The following is a 24,328-nucleotide window of genomic DNA, read 5'->3' on the forward strand; positions in this document are numbered from 1 at the left end:
ACATCTGAAAGCTCCTGTAAGTTTGTAAGGCATACCGTGGAAGATACTCCCCAGCACGGTGGTGGCAGCAGGACTATGGAGGACCCCTCCTCATCTGTGCCTACCTGCCTAACACTGTCAGTAATTAGCACACAGATATATACCTAAGAGTGGAAAAACCAATACAAAATACATAGAATAATTAGCGCAAAGAGATGACTTTCCCAAGGTTACCGTAAAAACCCAGGGCTGTCCTGTGGGGCACACTGGCACACCAGACACTACCCCCACCACCAGGGACAAAGCCCCAGGACGGCCGCCCTCCCACCCCACAGAGACAGCTACGTTTGAAGTTAAGAAATTCTCACAGGACAAAATTAGAAGACATGAAAATTTTTATTTTCAAAAAGAATGTATTTTTACATAAATCTACAACAGAATTCAAATGTAGAAAAAATAAACTATATTCAGGGATACAGCGCTCAGCACAGCACACCCCCTCCCCGGAGTGGGCCATCCCCCCCAGAACAAGACTGAAGGAGGCTCGCCGCCCCCAGGACCCCCACAGCAGGGCAGCCGCAGGCTGGCACGCGGAGCTCCCCGTGTCTGTCACAGCAGACTGCAAATGTGAGGCGCCCAGACCCTGAGCGTCGAAGACAAAAACCAACCCATTTTCACTGCGGCAACTCACTTCTTAGCGCAGGTCACTCATCCGTACACCTCATCAGAAACAGACGGGCAAGGGAAACCACAGGACATACATCTCCAGATGCCTCGGATAATCCCCTCCTCACCTCTGCCACTGCAGGACCCCCAGGAGAGCCCACCTGACAACCCCCGCTTCCTCCCTGGGCCGGTGCAACCAAAAACCTGCAGGATTCACCCAGGACTCCAGGCCCTGAGAGAGGCAGAGCCGGCTGGGCTCCCCCAGGACTCCAGGCCCTGAGAGAGGAAGAGTTGGCTGGGCTCCGGGGCCAGGGCCCTCTGTAGACCCAGGACCCAAGCTGGCTTCCCAGAGCATCACAGCCTACCCCACCCCAAAGCCCTGCCCCGTGGGACAGACCCAGGCGCCCGTGCCCTCGGCCACCCTGCTCCGCCCTGTGTGGCAGCCCTCACCACAACGGTCTCCACGGAGCTCAGGTTTCAGCCTCGCTCCCCAGAGGTGCCAGCTTGGCCTCCACTGTAAACCGCTGTGCAGGTGAGCACCAGGAAGCCACACCGCCAGGAGCACAGAGGGGTGGGCGGGCGAGTGAGGGTTCCGGCAAGGACAGTGAGGCTTGCGCTTAGCACCCAACCCCTCCAGGATGCCGAAGGGCAGCGCTGGCCCTGCAGCCCTCATAGGGCGCATCAGTCCCACTGGCATCTGACCTAGAGTGAAGGGCTCAGGGAGCGTTCCCATGCCACAGGCATCCCCCACATCCCAACGGGAGCCCATCAGGAGCTTGGCTCCTTCGCAACTAAGAACCTCCCCACCCCCGCTCCTCCCCCAGCAACACTGAACAGTGAACCTAGAGAGGAAGGCGTCTTCAGAGAGCAGGCGCAGCCAGCCTCAGCACCACCTTTCCGAAGAAACCTTCCGCCCTCTTGCCCCAGGGGAGCCTTTCTCCAAGAAAGCCACATGTAGAGGAGCTTCACAAGGACTCACTTGCCACAACCATTCACAAAACCCCACCTTTTATTACAGTCTGTGGTGCTGCTTGTTGCAGGGACACTGAGACAAACAGGAGCGTCGTGCGCAATGACTGTGCTGTCGACGTGTGGACCACAAGCTCCCAAGACACAAACGGCTCTTTACACGGAAAACAACCACACAATGCCGCTTTCCAGAAAGACAGAAACACACTAGCAACGGCTACTGGCGGGAATGGAGGAGTCAGGGCCCGAGGCCAAAGGGGAGGCCAGCTGGCGGGGCCACGGTGGCGGTGACGGCGTGCACTGGGTCATGGAATATCAAAAAGATACAGAACGTTTACTGAAAAAACACAACGCATGTTAAATTGAACTTCACCCTTTTGTAATAAAAAATTAAAAATTTTTGTTGACTCTGTTTGAATACAATAGACTAGGAACTCATCCCTAGACAGTGTTAGAATTGGCAAGAAATGTCACCAGCAACTTTTAGAACTTTCCGGTGGTCCACACCTTCCGCTCGGCCAAATCATCTTCAAAGAGGAGGCTCGAATCAGGCCCTGTCCTGACCCCCAGGCGCAGACGCTGGGGACCACCTCCAAGACACCATGTTTCTTGCCAATCCGGGTCAACCTCCCGACAGTCCCTCGCGGGCAGGCGCAAAGGGACTTAGCAGTCACTCTTCCACAGTTTAATTGTTTTGTCATTTTCTAGTGCGGCAGAGGCAATGATGTTTTCTGTTGGGTGACAGGCTGTTGAGATCACAACATCTGAAAACAAAGACACAGTCAGAAACAGCCATCCCTGTGCCCTGGGCGCCATCCCAGACTGAGCTCCACCTCTCCCCAGAAACGCTGGTAGCTCCTGCACACCACCCGGGAGGTCTCAGGACAAGCAGCTGCTGCCCACCCTCGACACAGGGAGCCCAGCGGAGGGGAGCGAGGGGACAGCAGCTGGTACCAGGGCGACACAGCCGGTTGGGGGGCAGGGGCAGGATGCCACAGGGAGCGTCAGCCCTGCCTGCAGACCAGGAGCCCCGCATGCCCCCACTAGCAGCAGCTCGGCACCCACAGGGAGGAGCGTGGCAGCAGGACTGGCTCAGAGGCCAGCGTGCACAAGGACCCCTGTCAGACCCCTCACGGTCCTCAGTCGTTTATCGACAATGTCCCTCTTTTCCTTGGACCCTGAGCCGCCCACTCCCACCGCCTCCCACCAATGCTGAGCCTCGGAGCGCTCCACAGGGCTGGCTCTGTCACAGCGAGGACAAGTCCACCGCCCGAGCAGGGCGGCCAGATCTAACAGGCTGGTGCATGGTTGGCCACATCAAATCACAGTTTACAACTTCTACATAAACCAAAGGAACCCCAGAACACCGGCGAGGACCCGGAGGAAGGCCCAGGCCCGCCGTGGAGCATGAGTGCTGACCCCAGGCTGCGTGAAGCTGCTCGCGCAGAGGGAGAAGCAGCACCTCCCCCACTTTCCACAAGGGCTTGCCCCCCCATGCTCTCATGGGCCCCATGAGACGTGGAAATGCAGGGCCAGAGGGTGAGGAAGCAGTGGTGGCTGCAGAGGGCAGCCAGGACCCAGGGAGGGGCAACCCCAGGTCGCTTCAGAACCAGCACCGCTGTGGAGCGCACTAGGCCTGCATGCAGCAGGGGTCTCTCTGGGAGAGGGAACAGGTAATCGAAAGGAGCCGGAGCCTCCAGGATGGGGCAGCGATGACCTCACTGTCCCCGGCCCAGGAAACGGAGCTCGCCGTGAAGTGGGACACGCTACACCCACCTAAAGTCCCACAGCCACACACACCTTCCGGACCAGAATACCCGGCAGAACAGGAAGAAACAGGGTTCAAGACAGGAGCCCTGGGTCCGAGTCGGCAGCACAGTGACCAGCTCCATGCCTTGGGCAAGAGCTCTTAGCAGCGGCTCCTCAATGGGGCCAGCGGAGGGCTGAGGAGGGAAGGGGAAGACGACGGCACCCTATGGGCAGACCACGCTTCACCTACAGGAACTGTCCTCACATCAACAGGCAGCTAGTGGCTGCGGGAGCACGGGCCCTCACCTGTGTGGCCTTGTAGTTTCTGTACAATCTCTTTCGTCTGAAGGTTCCAGATGTAAACAAGGTTATCCTCTGAGCCAGACACAATCCACTAAGTAACAACAAGCAGGGAAAACAGGGCAAGGAAAAGCAGGTCAGCGCTCGTGTATGTGGAAGGGGCAGAACCTCCAGTTATGCCCCGCCCCACGCCCACCCCGCTGGTGGCTGCCTGGCTGAACTCAACCAAAAAGCCCTGCCTGCCCTCCAGCCAGGCCTGAGGCTCCTCCCTCAGTGCGGACAGCCCCGCCTACTCTACCCCAGCACGGGCCTCGCTCAAAGAAGCCAGGCACCTCCTGCCCCAGGAGAGGCTTCCAGGCTGGAAGATGCTTCTCAGGTCACCCTTTCCTGAGTCTGTGTGTCATACACATGCTGCCCGAGAGTCACCCCGGTCTAAGCAGCATCGAGACCAGTGTGGGTGGGCGGGAAAACACTCCCCTCCCTGCTGAGGCGGGTGGACAGCCCCGGAGCCAGCGCACCCACCCAGGGACACCCTGAGCCGCGGAGCTCCACCTGTGGGGTCCCAACTCCCTCGGAAGGCATCGGCCAAGCACTGCCAGCAGAGCCCGGCAACAGGCTGCCTACCTCCATTAAGGAGCTGGACCTAGAAACAGACGGGACAAGGTGTCCCTGGTACTCGGCGCAGCGCACTTTGGTTGAAACGGAAATTCATTGTGTGGGCACAGAAAAGCGTCTGAGTGTAAAGCAACCCGTAACAGGTGTAACCTCTCGGGAGAGTAAGCTGGGAACGCGTGAGACACTTCAAGGTCATAAGACTCACCTTCCCGCCAGTAACAGAGAAATTAGCAAATATGCAGTATTTCTCATTCTTGTGGCCAGTGTACGTCTTCAGGCACTGAAACAGGAGGGGACAGGCTGGTCACAGAGTCATGGATCCCCTTGATTTTGTATAATTCTATGTTCTAAGCAAGGCGTTTCACCACTGACTACACTTATTTCTGAAAAGTACAAGTACAAAACCCACACAATCGAAGATTTAACTTGCAGACTGCCACCCTACAAATACCTAGGTCTTTCAGGAATCCGCACCAAACCCGTGGAAATGGCTCTCTGAGCTCCTCTCCTTCGTCATCAGCGGGGCCACTCTGTCCCCACCAGAGGCCATGACCCAGGGACGGCGCACAACGGGGGCCCGAGCCTGCGGGAGCTCACCTTCCCCTTGCTGTAGTCCCAGAGCTTCAGAGTGCTGCAAGACAGAGAGAGGCGTGAGGTGGCGCGGCCGGAGGTGTCCTTCTGTCCCCACGCCCAACTCTGCAGCCACTACGTCACGGCCACCATCAGCGCCAGGTGCAAAAGCCAGCGGGGATGCAACCCCCTTCCCCGTCAGGGTGAGGGCCCCTCAGGCTCAGAGTCCAGTGACTTGGCGTTGGGGAGCCACAGTGTGAGAGCCACAAGTATTTGCAGTTCCAAGAGAGACTTTAACAGGAAGCTGACGGGTGTTATCGTCCCTGACTCAGGTCATCCTCAAAAGGCTGAGGAAGTCCTCTTGGTTCTGGAAACATCCAGAACAGGTTTTACCACCCAGTCACACAGCCCTCAGAGGATTGGGGCCCAGACTTGGACCCACAGGGCTGAGGCTGCACGCGTGGAAAAGCTGGAGCTTAGAGAACAGTCCGGAAGGGCGGCGGCTTTGTGAGAGGTAAAACCAAGGTCCTCAGAGGTCAGAACCAGAAAGGGCCTTGGAGGACCCGGGACCACCTACTCCTTCATGCGGGATGGCTAGGCCTGCCCTGGCCACAATCACTCAACCAGAAAACCGACCCTAAATCCTCCTTTAGTCGGACCTGAGGTTCGGCCTCGGGAAGGGATGGGCAGGGGCCTGCCCTCCAACCTAACAGGCCACTGCCCAGAAGCCAAAGCTCCAGCAGGAGCCTGCGTCCCGTGCCAAGCCCACGACATGCTCTCCGAAGGCTCACGCTGGCGAGCAGGTGTCTCTGGCTGGGGAGGCCACACGCCCGCCCCCACGGTCCCACGCAGTACTCACTTGTCCAGCGTGGCGGCCAGGATGTATTTGCCGTTTGGGGAGAACTTCACGAAAGACACTGGGGGGTTGTCGTCATCTGCAATAAAAATGGACAGGTGACACGGGGCGGGTGCTGACAGCTGGGCAGGGACAGGAGGTGGGACCCGCTCCCCGTCCCCCACGTGCGACATCTGAGTGAGGTCGGCCACCACCACCAGTGCCAGCACCACCACCCCTCGGCGCCCCGAAGGGTGGCCTAGCCACGCACACCAGCCGTGAGCAGGTTCTTGACACCTCAAGCCCATGGCCCCGGGGGCCCCTTGACACCAGGACTTGAGGAATACAGGCCTCCTTGGACACCGAGCAGTGGGCATTCTCAGGAATCACCTGCCTCACAGGGGAGGGATGAGGTTGGCGAATGCCCAACTCAACGGAGGGACGACTCCACCAGCAGCAAAAAGAGCTGGGGAAGTCACCTTGGAAATTCTCCTTTAAGAATTTATTGACGCAAGGGGCATTCACGCCCACAGAACCCATCCGCTTGTTGTCACACCCACAGCTAATGCCCAGGCCTATCAGCTGGACCCTGCAGCCCTGGGGGCAGAGTAGAGCCACTTTTTCTCACACAGCTGAAAGAGTCAAGGCTCCCAGGAGCTGTCCATGTACAGGTCAGAGTTTTCAGGCCCTGACAACCCCACAGCCCTCACAACCGGAGGAAGGCGTTTCCCCTCGCCCGAGTGAGGAGGGGGGAATCTCAAGGAAGGTGTGTCCTGGTGCAGTTCCCACCCCAGGCCCCATCAGGGACCCCCCCCCCCGCCACCAACGAGCATGTGCACGCGCTGGTGTGTCCCGAGCGCCGGGAAGGATGCGGCCCTTGGCATTACCACCACGGGGACGCCTGGCCTCGCCAGGCACCTGGCGTCTCCGCTCCCTCAGCCCGGTCACACACACTGAAAAGGCACGGGAGACTCTGTGAGGCCACGCAGGCCCTCCGTCAGGGGCACCCCACATCACACGGCCAGGCAGGCCGAGGCCACCGTGAGGGCCGGGGGCCAGGCTCCCTTAACACAGCTAAGGGCAAATGTGTCTGCATGCCTAACCCAGGCTGCCTGGGCAGAGCTCACAGAGAAGGAACGCATCAGCCGACCTGTCTCAGTGAAGTCCAGAAAGGCCTAACTCACTAGACCTGAGGAGCTGCCGACGGAAAAACTGCTACGCAGAGACCCCTCCGTCCCCACCCTGGGCTCAGGGGCGCCCAAAACCACCTGTGCCCAGGCTGGAATCCCGGTCCCTGCACCTGCTTGCTGTGGAGCTTTGGGCTAGTGAATGGGCCTTTCTGCAGGGTGAGAACACCAGCCCTCCTCGCAGGTGGCCATGAGGGTTACGTGCGCTCACACAACAGCGGCACACACAGCTGAGCACAGGTGGCCCGTTCAGGGGACACCAAGGACGGTGTGATCTCGCTCAGGAGGGATGCATGGCAAAAGGCTGGCCCCACAAGGCAGGAAGCTACATAGACTGCGGTGGCAAGGAGACCCATGCTGAAGCCCAGGCCTCCAGAGTCTCAGAGGTGAGTGTACTGGAGACGAGGCCTTCAAAGAGGCAACAGAGTGAAAATGAGGCCCCAGGGTGGTGTCCTTACGAGAGGCCAGCTGGACACATGGAGGCACCAGGGACACCAGTGTGAAGCCAGGGTAAGGCAGCACCTATAAGCCAAGAAGAGGCCTCCTCGATCCTGACTGCAGCCTCCTGGCCTGCGGGGAAACACATTCCTCCCGCTGAAAGCCTCCCAGTCTGTGGGGCTTGGTGTCAGCTGGGCCAGCAGGCTACGACAGACGAGGGGGAAGAACAGCACAAACGGGGTGCCTCCCCACACAGGAGGTCCACCCCCAGCTCCCTCTTTAAGGTGTGCCCCATCCCACACGTCTGACCTAGATGAAAACCCTTCCGCTCCTTCCTGCAGGCTCCGCCAGGGGCGGCTGGGAACCCCGGGCCGCCACAGACCCTCAGGCCACACCCTGCCCGGCACCTGGCCGTCCCATCCAGGCCACGCCATGACCCTCCTTCCCCTCCTCCTGCCGAGGCGTGAAGACCTCGGGCCTGTCCTCCACGCCCCCAGCGCACCTCCATCCACCTCGGCAGCACCCCCAGCAGAGAGGCAGGTGCTCAGCCTGTCTACTCAAGGAATGATCCAAGAGGCTGGCGTGACAGCAGGGGCCCGAAGCCAGGAGGCGATGGGGGTGCCCGGAGGACGCTAGTGAGCAGAGGACCGAGTGAGGCCCGACAGCACAGGCCGAGGAGCCCCAAACCGGCCCAAGAGAAGAAAGGCCACGGCAGGAAAACTTCACCAGAAGGAGCAACAGAGCCAGCGGGCAGTCAGAAGGAGCTGGCGGAACGGTCGGACAAGGAGGAAGGTTCCTCCTACAGGGGCAGACCCAGGGCAGAGGAGGAAGGAGGAGCTGGTGAAGAACAGGGGCAGGGACCCAGCAGGGGAGGCCCTCCCCAGACCCAGCCTCCACACAAAGAGCCACACTCACCGATGAGCGTCTTCAGGCACTGGCCTGAGGCGGTGTCCCAGATGCGACTTTGAAGCAAAGAGAACAAAAAAGTGTAAGCAGACAAGTTACGATCTCACGCAGGCTGCTGGGAATCAGATTTAAGTTTTAGGACTAGCATGCTTCCCCCGACTTTTTTTTTTTTTGAGACAGAGTTTCACTCTGTCGCCCAGGCTGGAGTGCAGTGGAACAATCTCGGCTCACTGCAAGCTCCGCCTCCTGGGTTCACACGATTCGCCTGCCTCAGCCTCCTGAGTAGCTGGGACTACAGGCGTCCGCCACCACGCCAGGCTAATTTTTTTGTATTCTTAATAGAGATGGGGTGCCACCATGTCAGCCAGGATGGTCTCTATCTCCTGACCTCGTGATCCGCCCGCCTCGGCCTCCCAAAGTGCTGGGATTACAGGCGTGAGCCACCCCACTCAGCCTTCCCTATCCTTTTTTTAAAAGTTATGCTTCACCCGTTTAATAGTCATTCTCTTGTATTCTAGGGACAAAGACTAAACACTGTCCATACAAACATCAACAGTCCACACACGCTACACACGCGCAGACCACGTGTGGGGTACCCCTGGATCTCTCCTACACAAGCTGTGGTTTACCCCCAACACAGAGGGGGAAGCCTGTTGCTCTCTCCACTCTCCCTGGCCAAGGAGAGGGACAGCAGCAGCCCAGTGCTTCTCGCAGGCGTCTGCCCACGCTCACGCAAACGCATGCAAGGAATGAGAGGGCTTCTTTCAAAACAAAAATGTAAGAGTATCGTAAGCAGTCTTCTGGACTATTCCCAGAGGGGATGAGCCAGGCATTTACATTATTCCAATTTCGGGGTTTCTGTGATTTCCGCCAATACAGACGCATTCTGTAAGCAGAGCCCACTGTGTTAGCACCCACAATTCTACTGCACAGATGCCAGCAGCGGAGCACAGGCTCAGGGCAGACGTGGACGAGCCATTCCCAAGCATGAGACCCCCATGGCCGCCATGCACGACCCCTCCCATCTCTCACCATGGAGAAGCCGCCTCTGGGAAAGCCTCGGGAGCTCTCTGCTCTGCACACCCACCTCCTGTTCTGCCCACACTTCGATAATCCAGGGACGAGACCACACTGGACCTCAGTCACTTCACCCAGGGTTTTAAAACCCAGAAGCAGCAACTCTCCTCCCAACTGTGCATCTTCTCAATTCTCTCAGCAACAGCTCCATCCTGCTGCCCCATGGATCTTAAATTCACGTCCTCTAGCTCCGCAATCACTGCAGCAGGGCCTCTCCGGAGCTGCCTCATCTCCTAACCCTCAAGACCTGACCCCCGCGTGTCCTTTCAGTTCCATTTCTCATTTCCTGCATAGGTCCTGCTCCTTCTTGCTAGCCACATTCCTGAACATCTTAGCATTTTTGTCACAGTTAAAATGGAAACATTTTTCCCTTCTTCTAGCTGGCAATTCCTAATAGAGAGAAAAACAGTCAATTTTCAAGCACTGATGGCACTAAACGCGAGATCACACCACGTGGCCAGCAGGGCTGGGGGTTCCAGGCCCAGACTCCAGAGCTGACATGGGGTCTGGGTCCTGCGCTGACCAACTGAGAGACCGTGGTACGTGTCCCTGGCTGAAAAGCAAGGCTGACAGTACCCACGTCACAGGGTTAAATGGGTATTTGAAAAGCAGTGTTGGTGGCATTTAAATATTTGAAAACACGCAAACATATCTACAAAGATGTATATCTCTCTTCAACTTTCATAGGACTATTTTTTCATTTTCTTACACTAACTAGAAACTCCTAACAGTGCTGAGTAACACGGGAAACATTCACACCTGTCCCACTTCGGATTTTCACAGAAATAGTTTTAGCGTGTCACCACACGTGAAAATTATTAGTTACCAGTAAGTAGTCAACAATACTGCTCCATCTCGCCGAAGGGTTGGCTGCTGGGTATTATCAATCAGGCGCCTTTCTGACCTCTACTGATTAATCACAGGGACATTTAACGCCTTTAATCTGTCGGCAGAATTAGATCATAGGTTTCCTGATGTTTACGTGATAATCCTTTCATTATCCAATAACGAATGTTGAATTACTTGTCCTGATGTTTACGTGATAATCCTTTCATTATTCAATAATGAATGTTGCATTACTTGGCTGTGGGAATTCCTTTCTGTGCACGGTAGGCTCAGGAAGCTGCTACTTCCTCTGGAATCCTGGCATCAACATTCACCAGTGAGTTGCGCTCTGTGGTTTTCCTCTGGGACCAGCAATCAAGGCTCAGGTAGCAAGGTCATGCCAAAACCGAGAAAATGAACCAGGGAGCTCCCTCCCGTCTGTGGTCTGTCTGCTATTTAACTGGATTCAGGTATAAAGTCACAGGGAATGATGTTCTTTTTAGGCCTTCGATCCCCTTTTCCAGTTTCTTCAGCGGTGACTGGTCCCTCGAGGTGCCATGCCCGGGGCCCCTTTAGGAGCTGTAGCGAGCTCGCTGCTGGAGCCGAGGCACCACTCAGCCTGGATGAGAGTCTTCTGACTACCGCTTCCTCCCCCTGCAGTGCTTCCACCCACTTCCTAGTTAAAATCTTGCTTATTTTGCTTTTCCCATTATGGGGCTTAAAAGGTTTTCATTACCAGCCTCATCGAAGAACACACCTTATATCATCAATGGTCTCATTTGTTTTCCATTTCCCTCATTTCCTTGGTGTACTTTTTCTGATTTCTTTAGAAAGTTCTTAGAGCCGGGTCCATGAGTAATTCTGAGACTGTCCCGTGCTCACTTCTGTTGGTGACACACACACAGAGGTGCCAGGATGGTGGCACCAAAGGCCCTGGCAGCTCCACGCTCCCCCATAGCTCACCCTGTGCACCCCTTCCCTCTGGCTGTTTCTGAATTGTATCCTTTATAATAAGCTGGTAAATGGTCAAGTGTACACAATGGCTTCAACCGTGGACACGACTGGCCAATGTTGGGCTCCAGATGACCTAATTTTTGCCACAGCACATTCCAGTGACCTCAGCCCCAAATGCCATCACAGTGCTGCAACTGCATCTTGAACCTCGCGAGGCGATGGCCCGGAAGTGTGAGCTGCAGAGCCCATGGGAGGCCGGGCCGGTGGTCGGGTGCAACTCGACTACGACCCTCTCCCACCACACCCGTCTACTCAAAACCGACAGGGGGTCATGCCTGGCGACTACAGACTGTGACCCCCGGGGATCTCCATGCCAACAGTCACTGGGGAGTCAACCAGGAAAGAGATTTCAAGTGTGCGTGTCCACCTGAGGGCTCCCTGCAGGAAGTCCTAGTAAGATCTTCAATTCCGCCGGTGGCTGCCCCTGTCCCCCTCCTCCCTAGTGACCAATCTGAACAAGTTATGATGCTGTCCGCCCCACACCCAAAACACAACCCAAACACTCCACTGCCCGCACTCGCTCCCATCAGACATTTCGCTGAGTTCACTCTGCTTCTCCACTGCCCTTGCGTCTCCCGAGGAGTGCTGGACACAGATTACCAAGTCCCAGCACTACAAACGTCTGCTGAGACCTAGGTGGGCTTTCCGCAGGAGACCGTCACTCTTCCTCCTGCCCTTCTCCACACTGCCATCTGCTCGGGCTCGCCTGCCCGGCATGGTGACGCGTCCTCACGGGCATGGTGGCACACTCAGCATCCTCCCAGAGCAGCACAGCTTTCACCTCAAGGGGTCCAAACACCCATTTTCCACGAGTGTGTGAACAGCACACGTCAGCGTCTACACGGAGCTGAAGTCTGATGGAGGAGGCCCTCCCTGACCCACCCTAACAGCAAGGACATCTTCCCAGGCACGCTGCCTCGCCACCTGTGCTGCCAACCCCGAAACTGCACTGCGTATCTGTGAACACGTCTGCGGCGTGGCCAGCAGAGAAGCTTCGGAAGTTAAGGACTTGGGTCTGTCGTCACTGCTGTACCCCCAGATGCAGGAACGGTGCAAGGGCTGGTCCTTAGTAAAGTACTCATTGCTTAATGAAGTAAAATATTTTCACTTACCAGAGACCATCATAGCTACTTGAAACTATCAAGGATCCATCACGATTAAAATGAACCTAAGAATTAAGGAGAGGGAGAAGAGACAAAAACTTACTTTCAAGTCATGGACACGACTGCTTCTTACCTGATCGCGAGAAAAAAAAAACAAAAGCAAAAACAAAAATTGAGGTATCTTTTTTTGTTTGTTTTCAGAAAGAGTCTCCCTCTGTCACCCAGGCTGGAGCACGATCTCAGCTCACTGCAACCTCCGCCTCCCGGGTTCAAGTGATTCCCGTGCCTCAGCCTCCTGAGTAGCTGGGATTACAGGCACACGCCACCACGCCCAGCTAATTTTTGTATTTTTTTTTTTTTTTAGTAGAGACGGGGTTTTATCATGTTGGCCAGCCTGGCCTTGAACTCTTGACCTCAAGTGATCCACCCGCCTCGGCCTCCCAAACTGCTGGGATTACAGGCGTGAGCCACCGCGCCCACCTCTTTTTTTTTTTCTTTTTCTTTTTTTTTGATATGGAGTCTCGCTCAAGTCGCCCAGGCTGGAGTGCAGTGGCACGATCTTGGCTCACTGCAAGCTCTGCCTCCCAAGTTCACACCATTCTCCTGCCTTAGCCTCCCAAGTAGCTGGGACTACAGGCGCCCGCCGCCACGCCCGGCTAATTTTTTGCATGTTTAGTAGAGACGGGGTTTCACCATGTTAGCCAGGATGGTCTCGATCTCCCGACCTCGTGATCCGCCCGCCTCAGCCTCCCAATGTGCTGGGATTACAGGCTTGAGCCACCGCGCCCGGCCCTTTTTTTCTTTTCTTAGTAAGAGAAACAGGGTCTCCCTATCTTGCCCAGACTGGTCTTGAACTCCTGAGCTCACATGATCCTCCCACCTTGGTCTTCTAAAGTGCTAGGAGTACAGGCATGAGCCACTGCACCCAGCCAAGGATAAGCCTTCTCACAAGCAAACAGCACCTTTGGAAACTGTATTGTCTCAGGCTATCGGTGCTGATACATTTCCTGGGTGAAGTCAAGTCACACAAGAAAGCCATGGTTTAATGATTTGGGTATGGGACTGAGGTTGTCTGCTTCTACTGTCCAGACTGGAGTTTCCCAGCCTTGGCACTATTGACATTTTAGACCAGACTCTTCTGGGGGGGAAGGGGTGGTGCTGCCTCTGTGCAGTGGCAACTTTTTCTTTTGCTCACTAGATGCCTATAGTTGTGACAACCAAAAATGTCTCCAGACATTGCCATGTGTCTCCAGAGGCAAATCCACACGTATCAAAGGCACCTGTGAGTTGCTACGGCAGACTGCAAGGCCCCATCCCCAGGGCTTCGGATTTGACCAGTCCAGGTGGGAGAGTCCAAGAACGTAAATTTCGAATAGGTCCCCGGGGCATGCTGCCTGCTGCTGCACACCTGGAGAAGCACTAGGCCAGACTCTTCGAGAGCCTGCCAGCCACACGTGTCATTGTAATTGTTCTAGAAGCTACATTAGAAAAGCTTAAAAGACAAGTGGGCCGGGCACAGTGGCTCCAGCCTGTAATCCCAGCACTTTGGGAGGCCGAGACGGGCGGATCACGAGGTCAGGAGATCGAGACCATCCTGGCTAACACGGTGAAACCCCGTCTCTACTAAAAAAAATACAAAAAAAATCTAGCCGGGCGAGGTGGCAGGTGCCTGTAGTCCCAGCTACTCGGGAGGCTGAGGCAGGAGAATGGCGTAAACCCGGGAGGCGGAGCTTGCAGTGAGCGGTCCCCTGGCAATATATATATTTTAGTTCAAAAAAAAAAAAAAAAAAAAAAAAGACAAGTGAAATTACTTTGATAACGTGTAACCCAATGTATCTAAAATATTATTTCAAAGCAATCAACACAAAGTTATTACAAGACACTTTTTTTTTGTGCCAGGTCTCTGAAATCTGCAGGTATCTCACACAGGCCTGAGCTCTGGGCCATCACGCGGCTGGCAGCCTCCATGCTGGGCATGCTGGGTGCTGCGGCCCTAGATGTTCTCCAGCAGACCGAGAGGGGTGAGTACCTGTTTCCGCTCTGACAGGGTGCTCTCACAGTGCCAGGTGCCTAATCATAACCATCTGGCTGGCAGCCTCTCAAAGTACTTTTCTAACTCACAGGGATCCATCTAACCACATTCGTCCCTGCCTTTAATGTGCAAAAAAAGTCTTCTCTTGAGACCATTACGATGGATGGTAATAAGACAAAACAAGTCCCCAAAACTCACAAGGCCAACTCCACGCTTTGCTTTGTTCAGCTTCTTAACCACATTCCAATACTACCCACTGGCAAACATGGCCCAGCTCTGCCATTCCATCCACGTTCAGGTGCAAGGGGCAATACAGCCCATCCCCTGCATTCTAGCAGAAGGCTGCCAGAAGAGTTCAGTGCTAGGAAGCAGATAAGAGAGGCCGGACACGGTGGCTCACGCCTGTAATTCCAGCACTTTGGGAAATCGAAGTGGGCGGAACACTTGAGGCCAGGAGTTCGAGACCAGCCTGGCCGATATGGTGAAACTCTGGCTCTACAAAAAAATACAAAACTTAACCAGGTGTGGTGGCATGAACCTGTAGTACCAGCTACTCAGGGGGGCTGAGGCAGGAGAATCACTTGAACCCAGGAGGTGGAGGCGGCAGTGAGCCAAGATCATGCCACTGCACTCCAGCCTGGGCAACAGAGTGAGACCCCGTGCCCAAAAAGAAAAAAAAAAAAAAAGACCCAGCACTTAGGGAGGCCGAGGCGGGCAAATCACGAGGTCAGGAGATCAAGACCATCCCGGCTAACACAGTGACACCCTGTCTCTACAAAAACTACAAAAAAAATTAGCCCGGCGTGGTGGGGGGCGCCTGTAGTCCCAGCTACTCGGGAGGCTGAGGCAGGAGAATGGCGTGAACCCGGAAGGTGGAGCCAAGATCACGCCACTGCACTCCAGCCTGGGCAACAGAGCGAGACTCCGTCTCGATAAATAAAAAAATAAATATTAAAACAAAAAGGAAATAGATAAGGCAATCAGCCAGAACCCAGCAGGGGATGGCAAGGCCCCTAGCCAAGGAGCACTCCAAGGGCTCTGTGGAGTCCACCTGGGCAGACAAGCAGTAGCTGAAGCTCCAAGGCAGGAAAAACACAGGTCCCAGGTGCAACGAGGGCGCGAGGGCTGTGGCTGACGGCGGTCGGCAGCGGCCCTCAGCTGAGGAGCCCTGGCCAGAGAGGGCAAACCCTGGCCAGAGATGGGACAGGGATGGGAGGCAGTAAGCAGGGGGCCACGTGCCTCAAAGTCTCTAAAGCTCCAAAATGTACCTGTCAAAAAGCTAAACACATTTCCTGACTACTGCATTTCCCCTCCAAAGTCATCCTTCACAAACTGCCACAGATGCAAACAGGATGTTCGCTGCACTCCTTTTTGTTCAAGTGAGAATTACACATAAGCACCCACTGAGAGGACTGGCACAGTCCCCGCTCACACAGCAGGCCCACACCAGCAGTCCAAGAGTATAGATATGCGCAGACATCAAAGGTGCCCCAGGACAGACACGGTGGCTCCTGCCTGTAATCCTAGCACTTTGGGAGGACCAGGCGGGTGGATCACTTGAGGTCAGGAGATCGAGACCAGCCTCGCCAACATGGTGAAACCCTGTCTCTACTAAAAATACAAAAATTAGTCAGTCATGGTAGTGGGCACCTGTAATCCCAGCTATTCGGGAGGCTGAGGCAGGAGAATCGCTTGAACCCAGGAGGCAGAGGTTGCGGTGAGCCAAGATCGCACCACTGCACTCCAGCCTGGGCAACAGAGTGAGACTCCATCTCAAAAAAAAAAAAAAGAAAAAACAAAGCCCCCACAAACCTCTCTGCAGTGGAGACGGCTACAGAGCAGCAGCTGTGGTGCAGTACCAGTTACTTAAAGGACAGCAGTGAGCTACGCTGGAAAAGACGCACCTAAAACAGCAAAGTAGAAGACCACAGAGGGACCGACTCCACCTCCCGGCAGCTGACCCCAGGGGTGACTCAGGGAATTCATTTCCTACTTCCTACATTTGCTCACCTTTGTAGTTTTTTTTTTTTAAGACATGGGGTCCCACTCTGTCACCCAGGCTGGAGTGCAGTGGTACCATCTTGCTCACCAGAGCCTCAAACTCCTGAGCCCAAGCAATCCTCCCACCCTGTCCTCCCAAGTAGCTGGGACCACACGTGCACACCACCACGCCTGGCTAATTTTTTGCTTTTTGTATAGAGACAGGGTCTCACTCTGTTGTCCAGGCTGGTCTCAAACCCCTGGTCTCACGGGATCCTCCTGCCTCAGCCGCCCAAAGTGCTGGAATTACAGGTGGGAGCCATGGCACCCAACCTGTTTTTGTTTTTGTCTTTTTATGAGCAAACTACTTTTGTAGGAAAAAGACTTTTAAAATCCTGCCTATCACCTGCGAGTCCCACCTGCACTATCTTTGGCCTCTAGGATGCTCATGGAATTCTTTCTTCCAACTCAAAGGCCACCAGCGAACCCCTTTCTCAGGTTACATCACAAGTGTTCATTTGTCAGCCCAGTCTGAAAGTCAGTTCTGCTGACTGTGACCCAAGGTGCCCTGAAGGGCAGGGGACTGGCACCAAGGGGCTGGGCCCACGAGCACACAGCCACAAGCATAGGGCCACATGATGACATCCCCACAGCAAACAGCCTCCCTGCAGCGGTGACACTGGGCCTGCGAGGGCCTTGTGGCCTAGTTATGTGTGGGGCTCAGACCCCACAGCCCCACCCTGGCCTGACACACTATCCATCCAGCCAGTACCAGGGCTTCGCCCGCCATCTCACTCAGGCAAAGCCTTGCAAGGGTAAAAATGCTTAAACCCATTCACCACCAAGACGACAGAAAGTGAATGCCACACTGGCGGGCAGCATGGCACAAACGCTGCATCCACCTTTCCTTCCGCTTCTCAACGAAGGGCAGGCTTGGCCGAGAAACTGCCTCATGCACTTTGTTAACAGAAGAACCTTCTGGCCACTCTGAAATGGAGCGGTTTGTGATACTGCGTACACTTTAACTCTCGGCCATTTGTTCTTGTTTTCTTCTTTTTAGATGGAGTTTCGCTCTTGTTGCCCAGGCTGGAGTGCAGTGGCACGATCTCGGCTCACTGCAACCTCTGCTTCCCAGGTTCAAGCGAGTCTCCTGCCTCAGTCTCCCCAGGAGCTGGGATTACAGGCGCCCGCCACCACGCCCGGCTAATTTTCATAGTTTTAGTAGAGACGGGGTTTCACCATGTTGGTCGGGCTGGTCTCAAACTTCTGACCTCAAGTGATCCACCCACCTTGGCCTCCTAAAGTGCTGAGATTACAGGCGTGAGCCACCGTGCTCGGCCTCTCGGTCATTTGTTTTGCACAGTGGCACAGCAACAGCAAAATGGCAGGATATGTTCCTGTGCAAAGCCTGTTCTCCAGAGAGCTCCAGCTTCCAACGGTTCCCACCAGGACTGGGCCATCCCCGCCCAGAGCTAACTCCACTCAAAACTCACACTTCACCTACACTGCCACTCCCAGCGCCCTTCTCAGCCTGGCCGCCCTTCCTGTCCCATGCATCAGTTCAGGGTACACTACCCTCTGAACGCCTGTGGCCAATGCCCACCCCCCACCCAGCCTGCACGAAAGGCCCCTTGGTGCTTACCACTGGGCATCCCACTGACACCTCACCACCCCCTTGCCATCCCTCTACTGCACACAGGACTCATCTCTCAGGTCCCAGCCTCCAACCTGATTGCTCTAGACTGTGGCATGACAGCAGGAATCAGATAGGCACAGGCAACGTCCAGGCTTACGCCCCTTGGGGAGACAGCTGGCCACATCCAGTGTCAGAGGCACGTAGTGCCGGACACCACCCCGTCTGTGTCAGCAGGACTTACGGCTGAGACTGGATCCGAGTGAGCTGGCAAAGTCTTGAGGCACTTCCCTGTTTTCACATCCCATATCCTCACACTTTCATCAAACTGAACACAAAAGAAGAAATGACAGTGATTCTACAGGAAGGAGAAGGAGCAAACCTCCCCGGAACCCAAGACCTGCCACCAGTCCATCCTCCCAACAAACAGCACAGAAAGGACTCGGGCCCCACCTGCCTTCTCCACAGTGGCTACAAGCAAGTTCAACAGCCTTCCCAACATCCAACACCACCTCCCCCAGGGAAGACACCCGGCCACACTCACGGATCCTGAGACAATAAGGTTGGACTGGGGATTGAAGTTACAGCAAAAGACATAATTACTGTGTCCCTTCAGGGTTTTCAAACACTTCCCCTAAAACAAGAGTATTAGTAGTATTATTCCAGTGCTTATTTCCCCAAACATAAGTGTCGGATCACATTCATCAATGCCTGACAGCTCAGAGCATGCCTGATGCCCCGCCAGCGACTGGCTGTTTCCCGAAGTCAACTCGACCTCCCCCACCCGCCCCCGCACCGTGCCCCTGCAGCCAGTCTTCCCTGGAGAGGAGCACTGAGAGCTGCTTACCGAGCAGTCAACCCAGTCCCCACCACCCGCCCTATGCCCCGCTGCCGGTCTCCCCTGGAGAGGAGCGCTGAGTGTTGCTTACCGAGCTCACGTCCCATATCTTCAAGGTTTTGTCATCTGAGGCGGAAACAAGAAGGTTAGAATCTGACGACCAGGCCACATCGGATATTCCCTTGGGGAGAAAAAACAGGGTCGGTAACTTGCCAGGACAAAGTAGGACCGGTTAGCAAAAGGTCAAAATCCCAAACATCCCCATTGCCCTCAGGAAATCTTCTCACTAGCGTTAACCTTACAAAAGACACACAGCCCTGGAGGAAAACAGCAGGCTTTCCACAGCTCTGCCAGCCTCACAGACACTCCTCTGTGGGAAGTCAAATGTATTTGCGTTAAAAGTTCAAGATGCAAATAACTCTAAAAAAACAACGCGGAAATTTAAACCTGAACCCACAGCTCTCGAAGCAGCCCTGATCCCTTGATTACTAGGAGCCACCCTGTTCAACAGTCAACGTTACCGCACAGGGCTGAAACCTACCAGCTTGTGGCCAGATATGGTTTTCTCAAATTTCCCATCATACGCGCCCCAAATTTTAATGAGTTTATCAGCGGCTGAAAGAAAACAAAAGGATCTGAGGCTACGAGCAGGACACAGTTGTCCAGTCATCCAGAATCCAAAGTCTGGGCTTTTCCCACATGAGCCCCAGATGATCACCATGAACCACATGGCTCAGGACCCATTCGGCACGGCCACGTCCCCGAGAGGACCAGTCCCCTTCCCCTCCCTCCAAGGGCCCACGGACAACTTCTTCTATTTCTTTTTTCGTTTTTTTGAGATGGAGTCTTGCTCTGTCGCCCAGGCTGGAGTGCAGTGGCATGATCTCAGCTCACTGCAACCTCCACCTTCCGGGTTCAGGTGATTCTCCTGCCTCAGCCTCCCAAGTAGCTGGGACTACAGGCATATGCCACCATGCCTGGCTAATTTTTTTTTTGTATTTTTAGTAGAGACGGGGTTTCACCATATTGGCCAGGCTGCTCTCAAACTCCTGATCCTGTGATCCACCCGCCTCAGCCTCCCAAAGTGCTGAGATTACAGGTGTGAGCCACCACGCCCAGCCCCCACGGGCAATTTCAACCGGCACTAAGGTCACAGTTCTAGGAGGAGACACGCCCACCTGCTACAGCCCCCCAGCGGCAGGTGAGGAAGCCAGCCACCCCCAGCCGGTTTGTTGTCTGCAGCTCAGACCGCCTTTCCCAGCAGCTAAGGACCTCAGTGCTACGTACATGAACTAGCCAGCCACTCTCCATTCGGGCTGAATTTCACAGAGGACACTGCTTTGGTGTGGCCAGCAAGGGTGAACTTTAGAGCATAGTTTGGCTTCACAGGCGTAGGCTGCGGGAGAGACCAGTTAGCGAAAAGTTACCACCACTGTGCGTTCCACTCGTGACCAGTGTGGATTGTGACTCCACCATTTAATTTCAGCTCAGATCTTTAGAGCTCCAAATCCACATGCCTAGTGCCTTCCACCAATCCCTATGCGGACGTCACCTTTCAAGTGGAACACATCTGAATCTGAGCCCACTACTTCCCCACAAGACCTCTTCTGTAGTCCCCAAACTCAGTACCAACAGCACCAGCCGAGCCAGAAACATCTGACATCTGAGGCCCCCTGAAGGTATCACCCCATCTCAAGCCCACCTCTGATCCTGGTACAGCACAGGAGGCCCCCACCAGCTCCGGCCTTGGTCCAGCGTCCCACCGCCCCCACCCCACACACACCCGAGGCCCTGCTCCCTTTGCTAAAGGTCTACAGGAGGGCTTGCAGATCTGCCTGTGCCTCAGGATCGCAGCCGGGGTGGGGGCAACTATGGAGAGATTTTTTCTGGGTCCTAGAGACTCTCACAATCAGGACCGAGAATCTGTTCCCTCCTCCAGGTGACAGACTCGGGATTCCTGACACAGCAGGTAACAAGCACTCATTAGGTATGTGGTCAGTAAATCAAAATTAGCAGTGACATTTAACTGAGAAGGGAAGACAAGGCTTATGAGCTTGAAACGTTTCCAAGAATCTCTAAGTGTATTTGCCCCCGGAAGGCGCCCGAGGAGCCCCTGGGCACGCACCTTGCTCTGAGTGGCGGATGACGAAGGGGTTGGCTGTGCTCTGGCAGCCTCGGTCTCGGGCTTCTTCTCCTCCGTTGCCATGGCTCTGACGCTGGCCGCACAAGGAACGTGGACGGAGGGACCTGGTGACAGAGGTAGTCTGCTGAGAGAGATGCAGAACAGGAAGCCAAGAATCAAACCATATTTTAAAAAATTGATTTCCAGGAAAAAGGATGAAAAGAAAAACATTTGAGTACCATATTGAGCCCTGCAGCAAACAAACCATTCCAAATCGAGGACCCTATTAATGACCCTAAGTCCTTGCTAACACTTTCCAGCTGCTCCGCTGACACCCCTGTGCTCACCCTTTTGTAATCATAATGAAAGACCCCACTCTCAAGGGCACTTCTTATTTTGTTATCCAGAAGTCTGCAGGAATGCAGCAGTTTGTGCAAACAAAATGCAATTTTCTTCAGAGTCCTGGACACATTAAAAAAAAGAACGGCAAAGGGTTTCCTGACAGAAAGCTAACACGCCAAATGGCAGAAGACTGAGCTTCAGAGTGTAGAAGTTTGGCAGCACATCCAAATCCTAAAATGCACCCCAAGTGATGCAATCACGTTCACAGACATGTTTGAAAACACAGGCACAGGCACCCAGTGGTCTCCGCCTCATGGGTGGGCTCCGGCGCCTCCATGCACAGGCGCGTGCATGCTCTGCCTGCTGGAACTTCCACATCCTGCCTTCTGGAAAAGCAGCCGCAAGTCCACCAACGATATTCTACGAGCAAGACTCACACTGCAGGGGAACGAAAAAAGACTGCAGTTCAATGGGTTTCACCCTGACAGTGAAAATGACCCCAAATCTGTACAGTAAGCAGCTAGTTTCCTCTAACACGGGAATAGATTCATTACTTGAATACGTCTCATAAAAGCACAACAGGTTACTCAGAAAGGAGGGACGGCGTTATTAAAAGGGAAAGCCACTGAGACACGCTTGCAAATACCACTGGCCATCGGAATCCTGGAAGCTAGCGCTACCATCCATCTAATGAGTTTACACACTGGAAATTCTAGCTTGGAGCTTTCAACTGAAATCTTGCACAGGCTGCTTGTAACACTAACGCGAAATGGAAGGCATCAAAAAGCACGTCTCAAAGTCTTCATCCAAGAGGAAGGCAGAGAAATTACAACACCCACTTTGCAGAGAACAGGTGTCGCCACCGCTCCATTTCACCTGCAGCAAAGATTCCCTGCGCAAAGACGGATCGCGCTGCATCTAGGGCCGAGTACTGTACACGAGTGGGGGAGGGGAGGGGCAGGCCCTGTAGCACTGCCCAGGGGACGAAGTGCCAGTACAAAACCTGTCATCAGTAAATGCCAGCTACGTGGTGCTTGTCATCAGTGCAACCTGGCCATGCCAGTTTAACCCAACTGCTGCCTTTTCCTTGGCAGGCTGGACAAATACAAGGAAAGAGAGGAACTAAGGAAATCCAAGCAAAAAGCTGCAAAGTCCACTGCAAAGGTCCTAGCGTGAGACAGCGAGGCCGGGGCAAAAGCTGAGTGAAGTGTGGCCATGCCCTACCCAAGTGAAACACCAGAGGAACAGAAGGCGAAACAGGCAGCTCAGAGGGCCGAGCAGCTCCCGTCAGCATCAACTCACCTAGGTGAGGGTAGACACCTGGACACACCCTCAGGTGAGGAACAACAGGTAGGCGGTCTTACAAAAAAGGTGCCCAGCCCCTCCCAGCTCAAGCCCAACCTGCCCAACCCTTTGGGCTCAAAAAACATTAACATTTAAAAGAAACAAACAAAACAACCTTAACCTGACTTTTAAGAATACAGTGGCGGGGGCGTGGTGAGTGACGCCTGTAATCTCAGCACTTTGGGAGGCCAAGGCAGGAGGCGGGCAGATCCCGAGGCCAGGAGATCAAGACCAGCCTGGCCAACATGGAGAAACCCCGTCCCAACTAAAAATACAAAAATTAGCCGGTGTGGTGGCGAGTCCCTGTAATCCCAGCTACTTGGGGAGACTGAGGCAGGAGAATCGCTTGAAACCGGAAAGCAGAGATAGCAGTGAACCAAGATTGCACCACTGCACTCCAGCCTGGGCCAAAGAGTGAAAAATTCCGTGGTGGTGGTGGTAGGGGGAGAGATGCAATTTCTTGACCCAACACACCTGCCAAGTTTCTACCTCAGTAGTGGCATCTAGGCTTGGCATTTTCTTTTTTTCTTTTTTTTTAAGACAGAGTCCAAAGAGTCCAGCGGCACAATCTCGGCTCACTACAACCTCCACCTTCCAGGTTCAAGTAATTATTGTGCCTCAGCCTCCCGTGTAGTTGGAATTACAGGCGCAGACCACCACACCCGGCTACTTTTTTGTATTTTTAGTAAAGATGGGGTTTCGCCATGTTGCCCAGGCTGGTCTCGAACTCCTGATCTCAGGCAATCCGCCCGCCTTAGCCTCCCAAAGTGCTAGGACTACAGGTGTGAGCCACCGCGCCGGGCCAAGGCTTGGCATTTTCATGAACAACCAGGTGTCTCTGTGGAACAATCATTTTGGGGGAACAAGAAGGTTGGAGACTTGATACTGAGGAAAGGGGGGGGCCAAGGTTACAGGCACGGTGATGAGGAGGTGACCTCTAGACCAGTTGCTGCCTGGCTCCATCTAGCAGCCACTGCTTTTCATCCAGGTAAGCCTGACCACCTGAAGCCCAGCAACCAAATCTCAGTATGGCCTACTGGACTGCCTGCTACAGGCTGATTCCTGAGTCCCTCAGTCCCTGAGATCCAGCCCAGGAACCTGCCTGTGGCATGCAGTCAGGAGAGCACACTGTGTGCAAAGACAAGAATTAATCCGCATCTTCAACACCAGCCAGGTGGCCAGCCCAACAGAGGTGGGAACCCGGCTCTACCTCTCTGAGATCCTGGACAGGCTCCCGCCTGGGTCCTTCGCTTACCTGTCTTCCCCACCGGCTAGCACAGCACCTGCCCAGGTCACAGATTAAACTGGCATTTGAGGAGATGGGTAAACGGACCTGGGTGAGTGGAAACTTGCAAGCGAGGCAGCAGGGAGTGTCGTTAGCGATAAATAACAGGCCGACCTCAGTTTGGTCGCGGAACGTAACCGCTCAAAATGGCTCTCGCAGACCGGCCAGGACAGGTCTGCGGCCCCGCGCGAGGAGGCACGGTGGGCCCCCCGTTCAGGACCGAGGACCCGCACCCCAGGACCCCACCTAGCGAGCTGCAGCCTGGCTGCCTCGGGTTGGGGTGAGCGGCGGGAGCAGGCTGGGGGCGTTTCTACGAGAAGGGGAAGCGCACCACGTCCAGGGACTGAGTGGCTTGGTGGGTCTGGGGTCCTTCCTTGAAGGGGCAGAGGAGGAAGAGGGGCGATGTGAGGCCGGTACGCCGCCTGCGGGAAAGAGGCCCCAGTGCCGGCGCTCTGGCCTTGTCAGCGGCCCGCCGGGGAAGCGGAGGTGGAGGCGCGAGTGGGAGCGGACAGGGTGGAG

At 54.9% G+C, this 24,328-nt stretch overlaps 1 protein-coding gene across 1 annotated transcript in view; it reads right to left on the reverse strand.

The window, feature by feature from the left end:
* Positions 1–356: 356 nt before the first annotated feature.
* Positions 357–24,328, reverse strand: part of WDR5 (WD repeat domain 5) — a 25,149-nt gene continuing 1,177 nt past the window's right edge. The window contains exons 2-14 of the mRNA XM_011991529.1: positions 20,842–20,980; positions 20,004–20,112; positions 19,258–19,331; positions 18,808–18,897; positions 18,423–18,512; positions 18,123–18,206; positions 12,243–12,298; positions 8,224–8,270; positions 5,708–5,783; positions 4,876–4,909; positions 4,484–4,558; positions 3,670–3,757; positions 357–2,378 (exon numbers count right to left, since the gene is read on the reverse strand). Of these exons, the coding sequence (XP_011846919.1) occupies positions 2,278–2,378; positions 3,670–3,757; positions 4,484–4,558; positions 4,876–4,909; positions 5,708–5,783; positions 8,224–8,270; positions 12,243–12,298; positions 18,123–18,206; positions 18,423–18,512; positions 18,808–18,897; positions 19,258–19,331; positions 20,004–20,112; positions 20,842–20,980 (1,063 nt within the window). The 3' untranslated portion in view covers positions 357–2,277. The remainder of the gene's footprint in view (positions 2,379–3,669; positions 3,758–4,483; positions 4,559–4,875; positions 4,910–5,707; positions 5,784–8,223; positions 8,271–12,242; positions 12,299–18,122; positions 18,207–18,422; positions 18,513–18,807; positions 18,898–19,257; positions 19,332–20,003; positions 20,113–20,841; positions 20,981–24,328) is intronic.

Source organism: Mandrillus leucophaeus, unplaced genomic scaffold (assembly GCF_000951045.1).
Source record: "Mandrillus leucophaeus isolate KB7577 unplaced genomic scaffold, Mleu.le_1.0 Scaffold398, whole genome shotgun sequence".
In the NCBI taxonomy this organism is placed as follows: Eukaryota; Metazoa; Chordata; class Mammalia; order Primates; family Cercopithecidae; genus Mandrillus; species Mandrillus leucophaeus.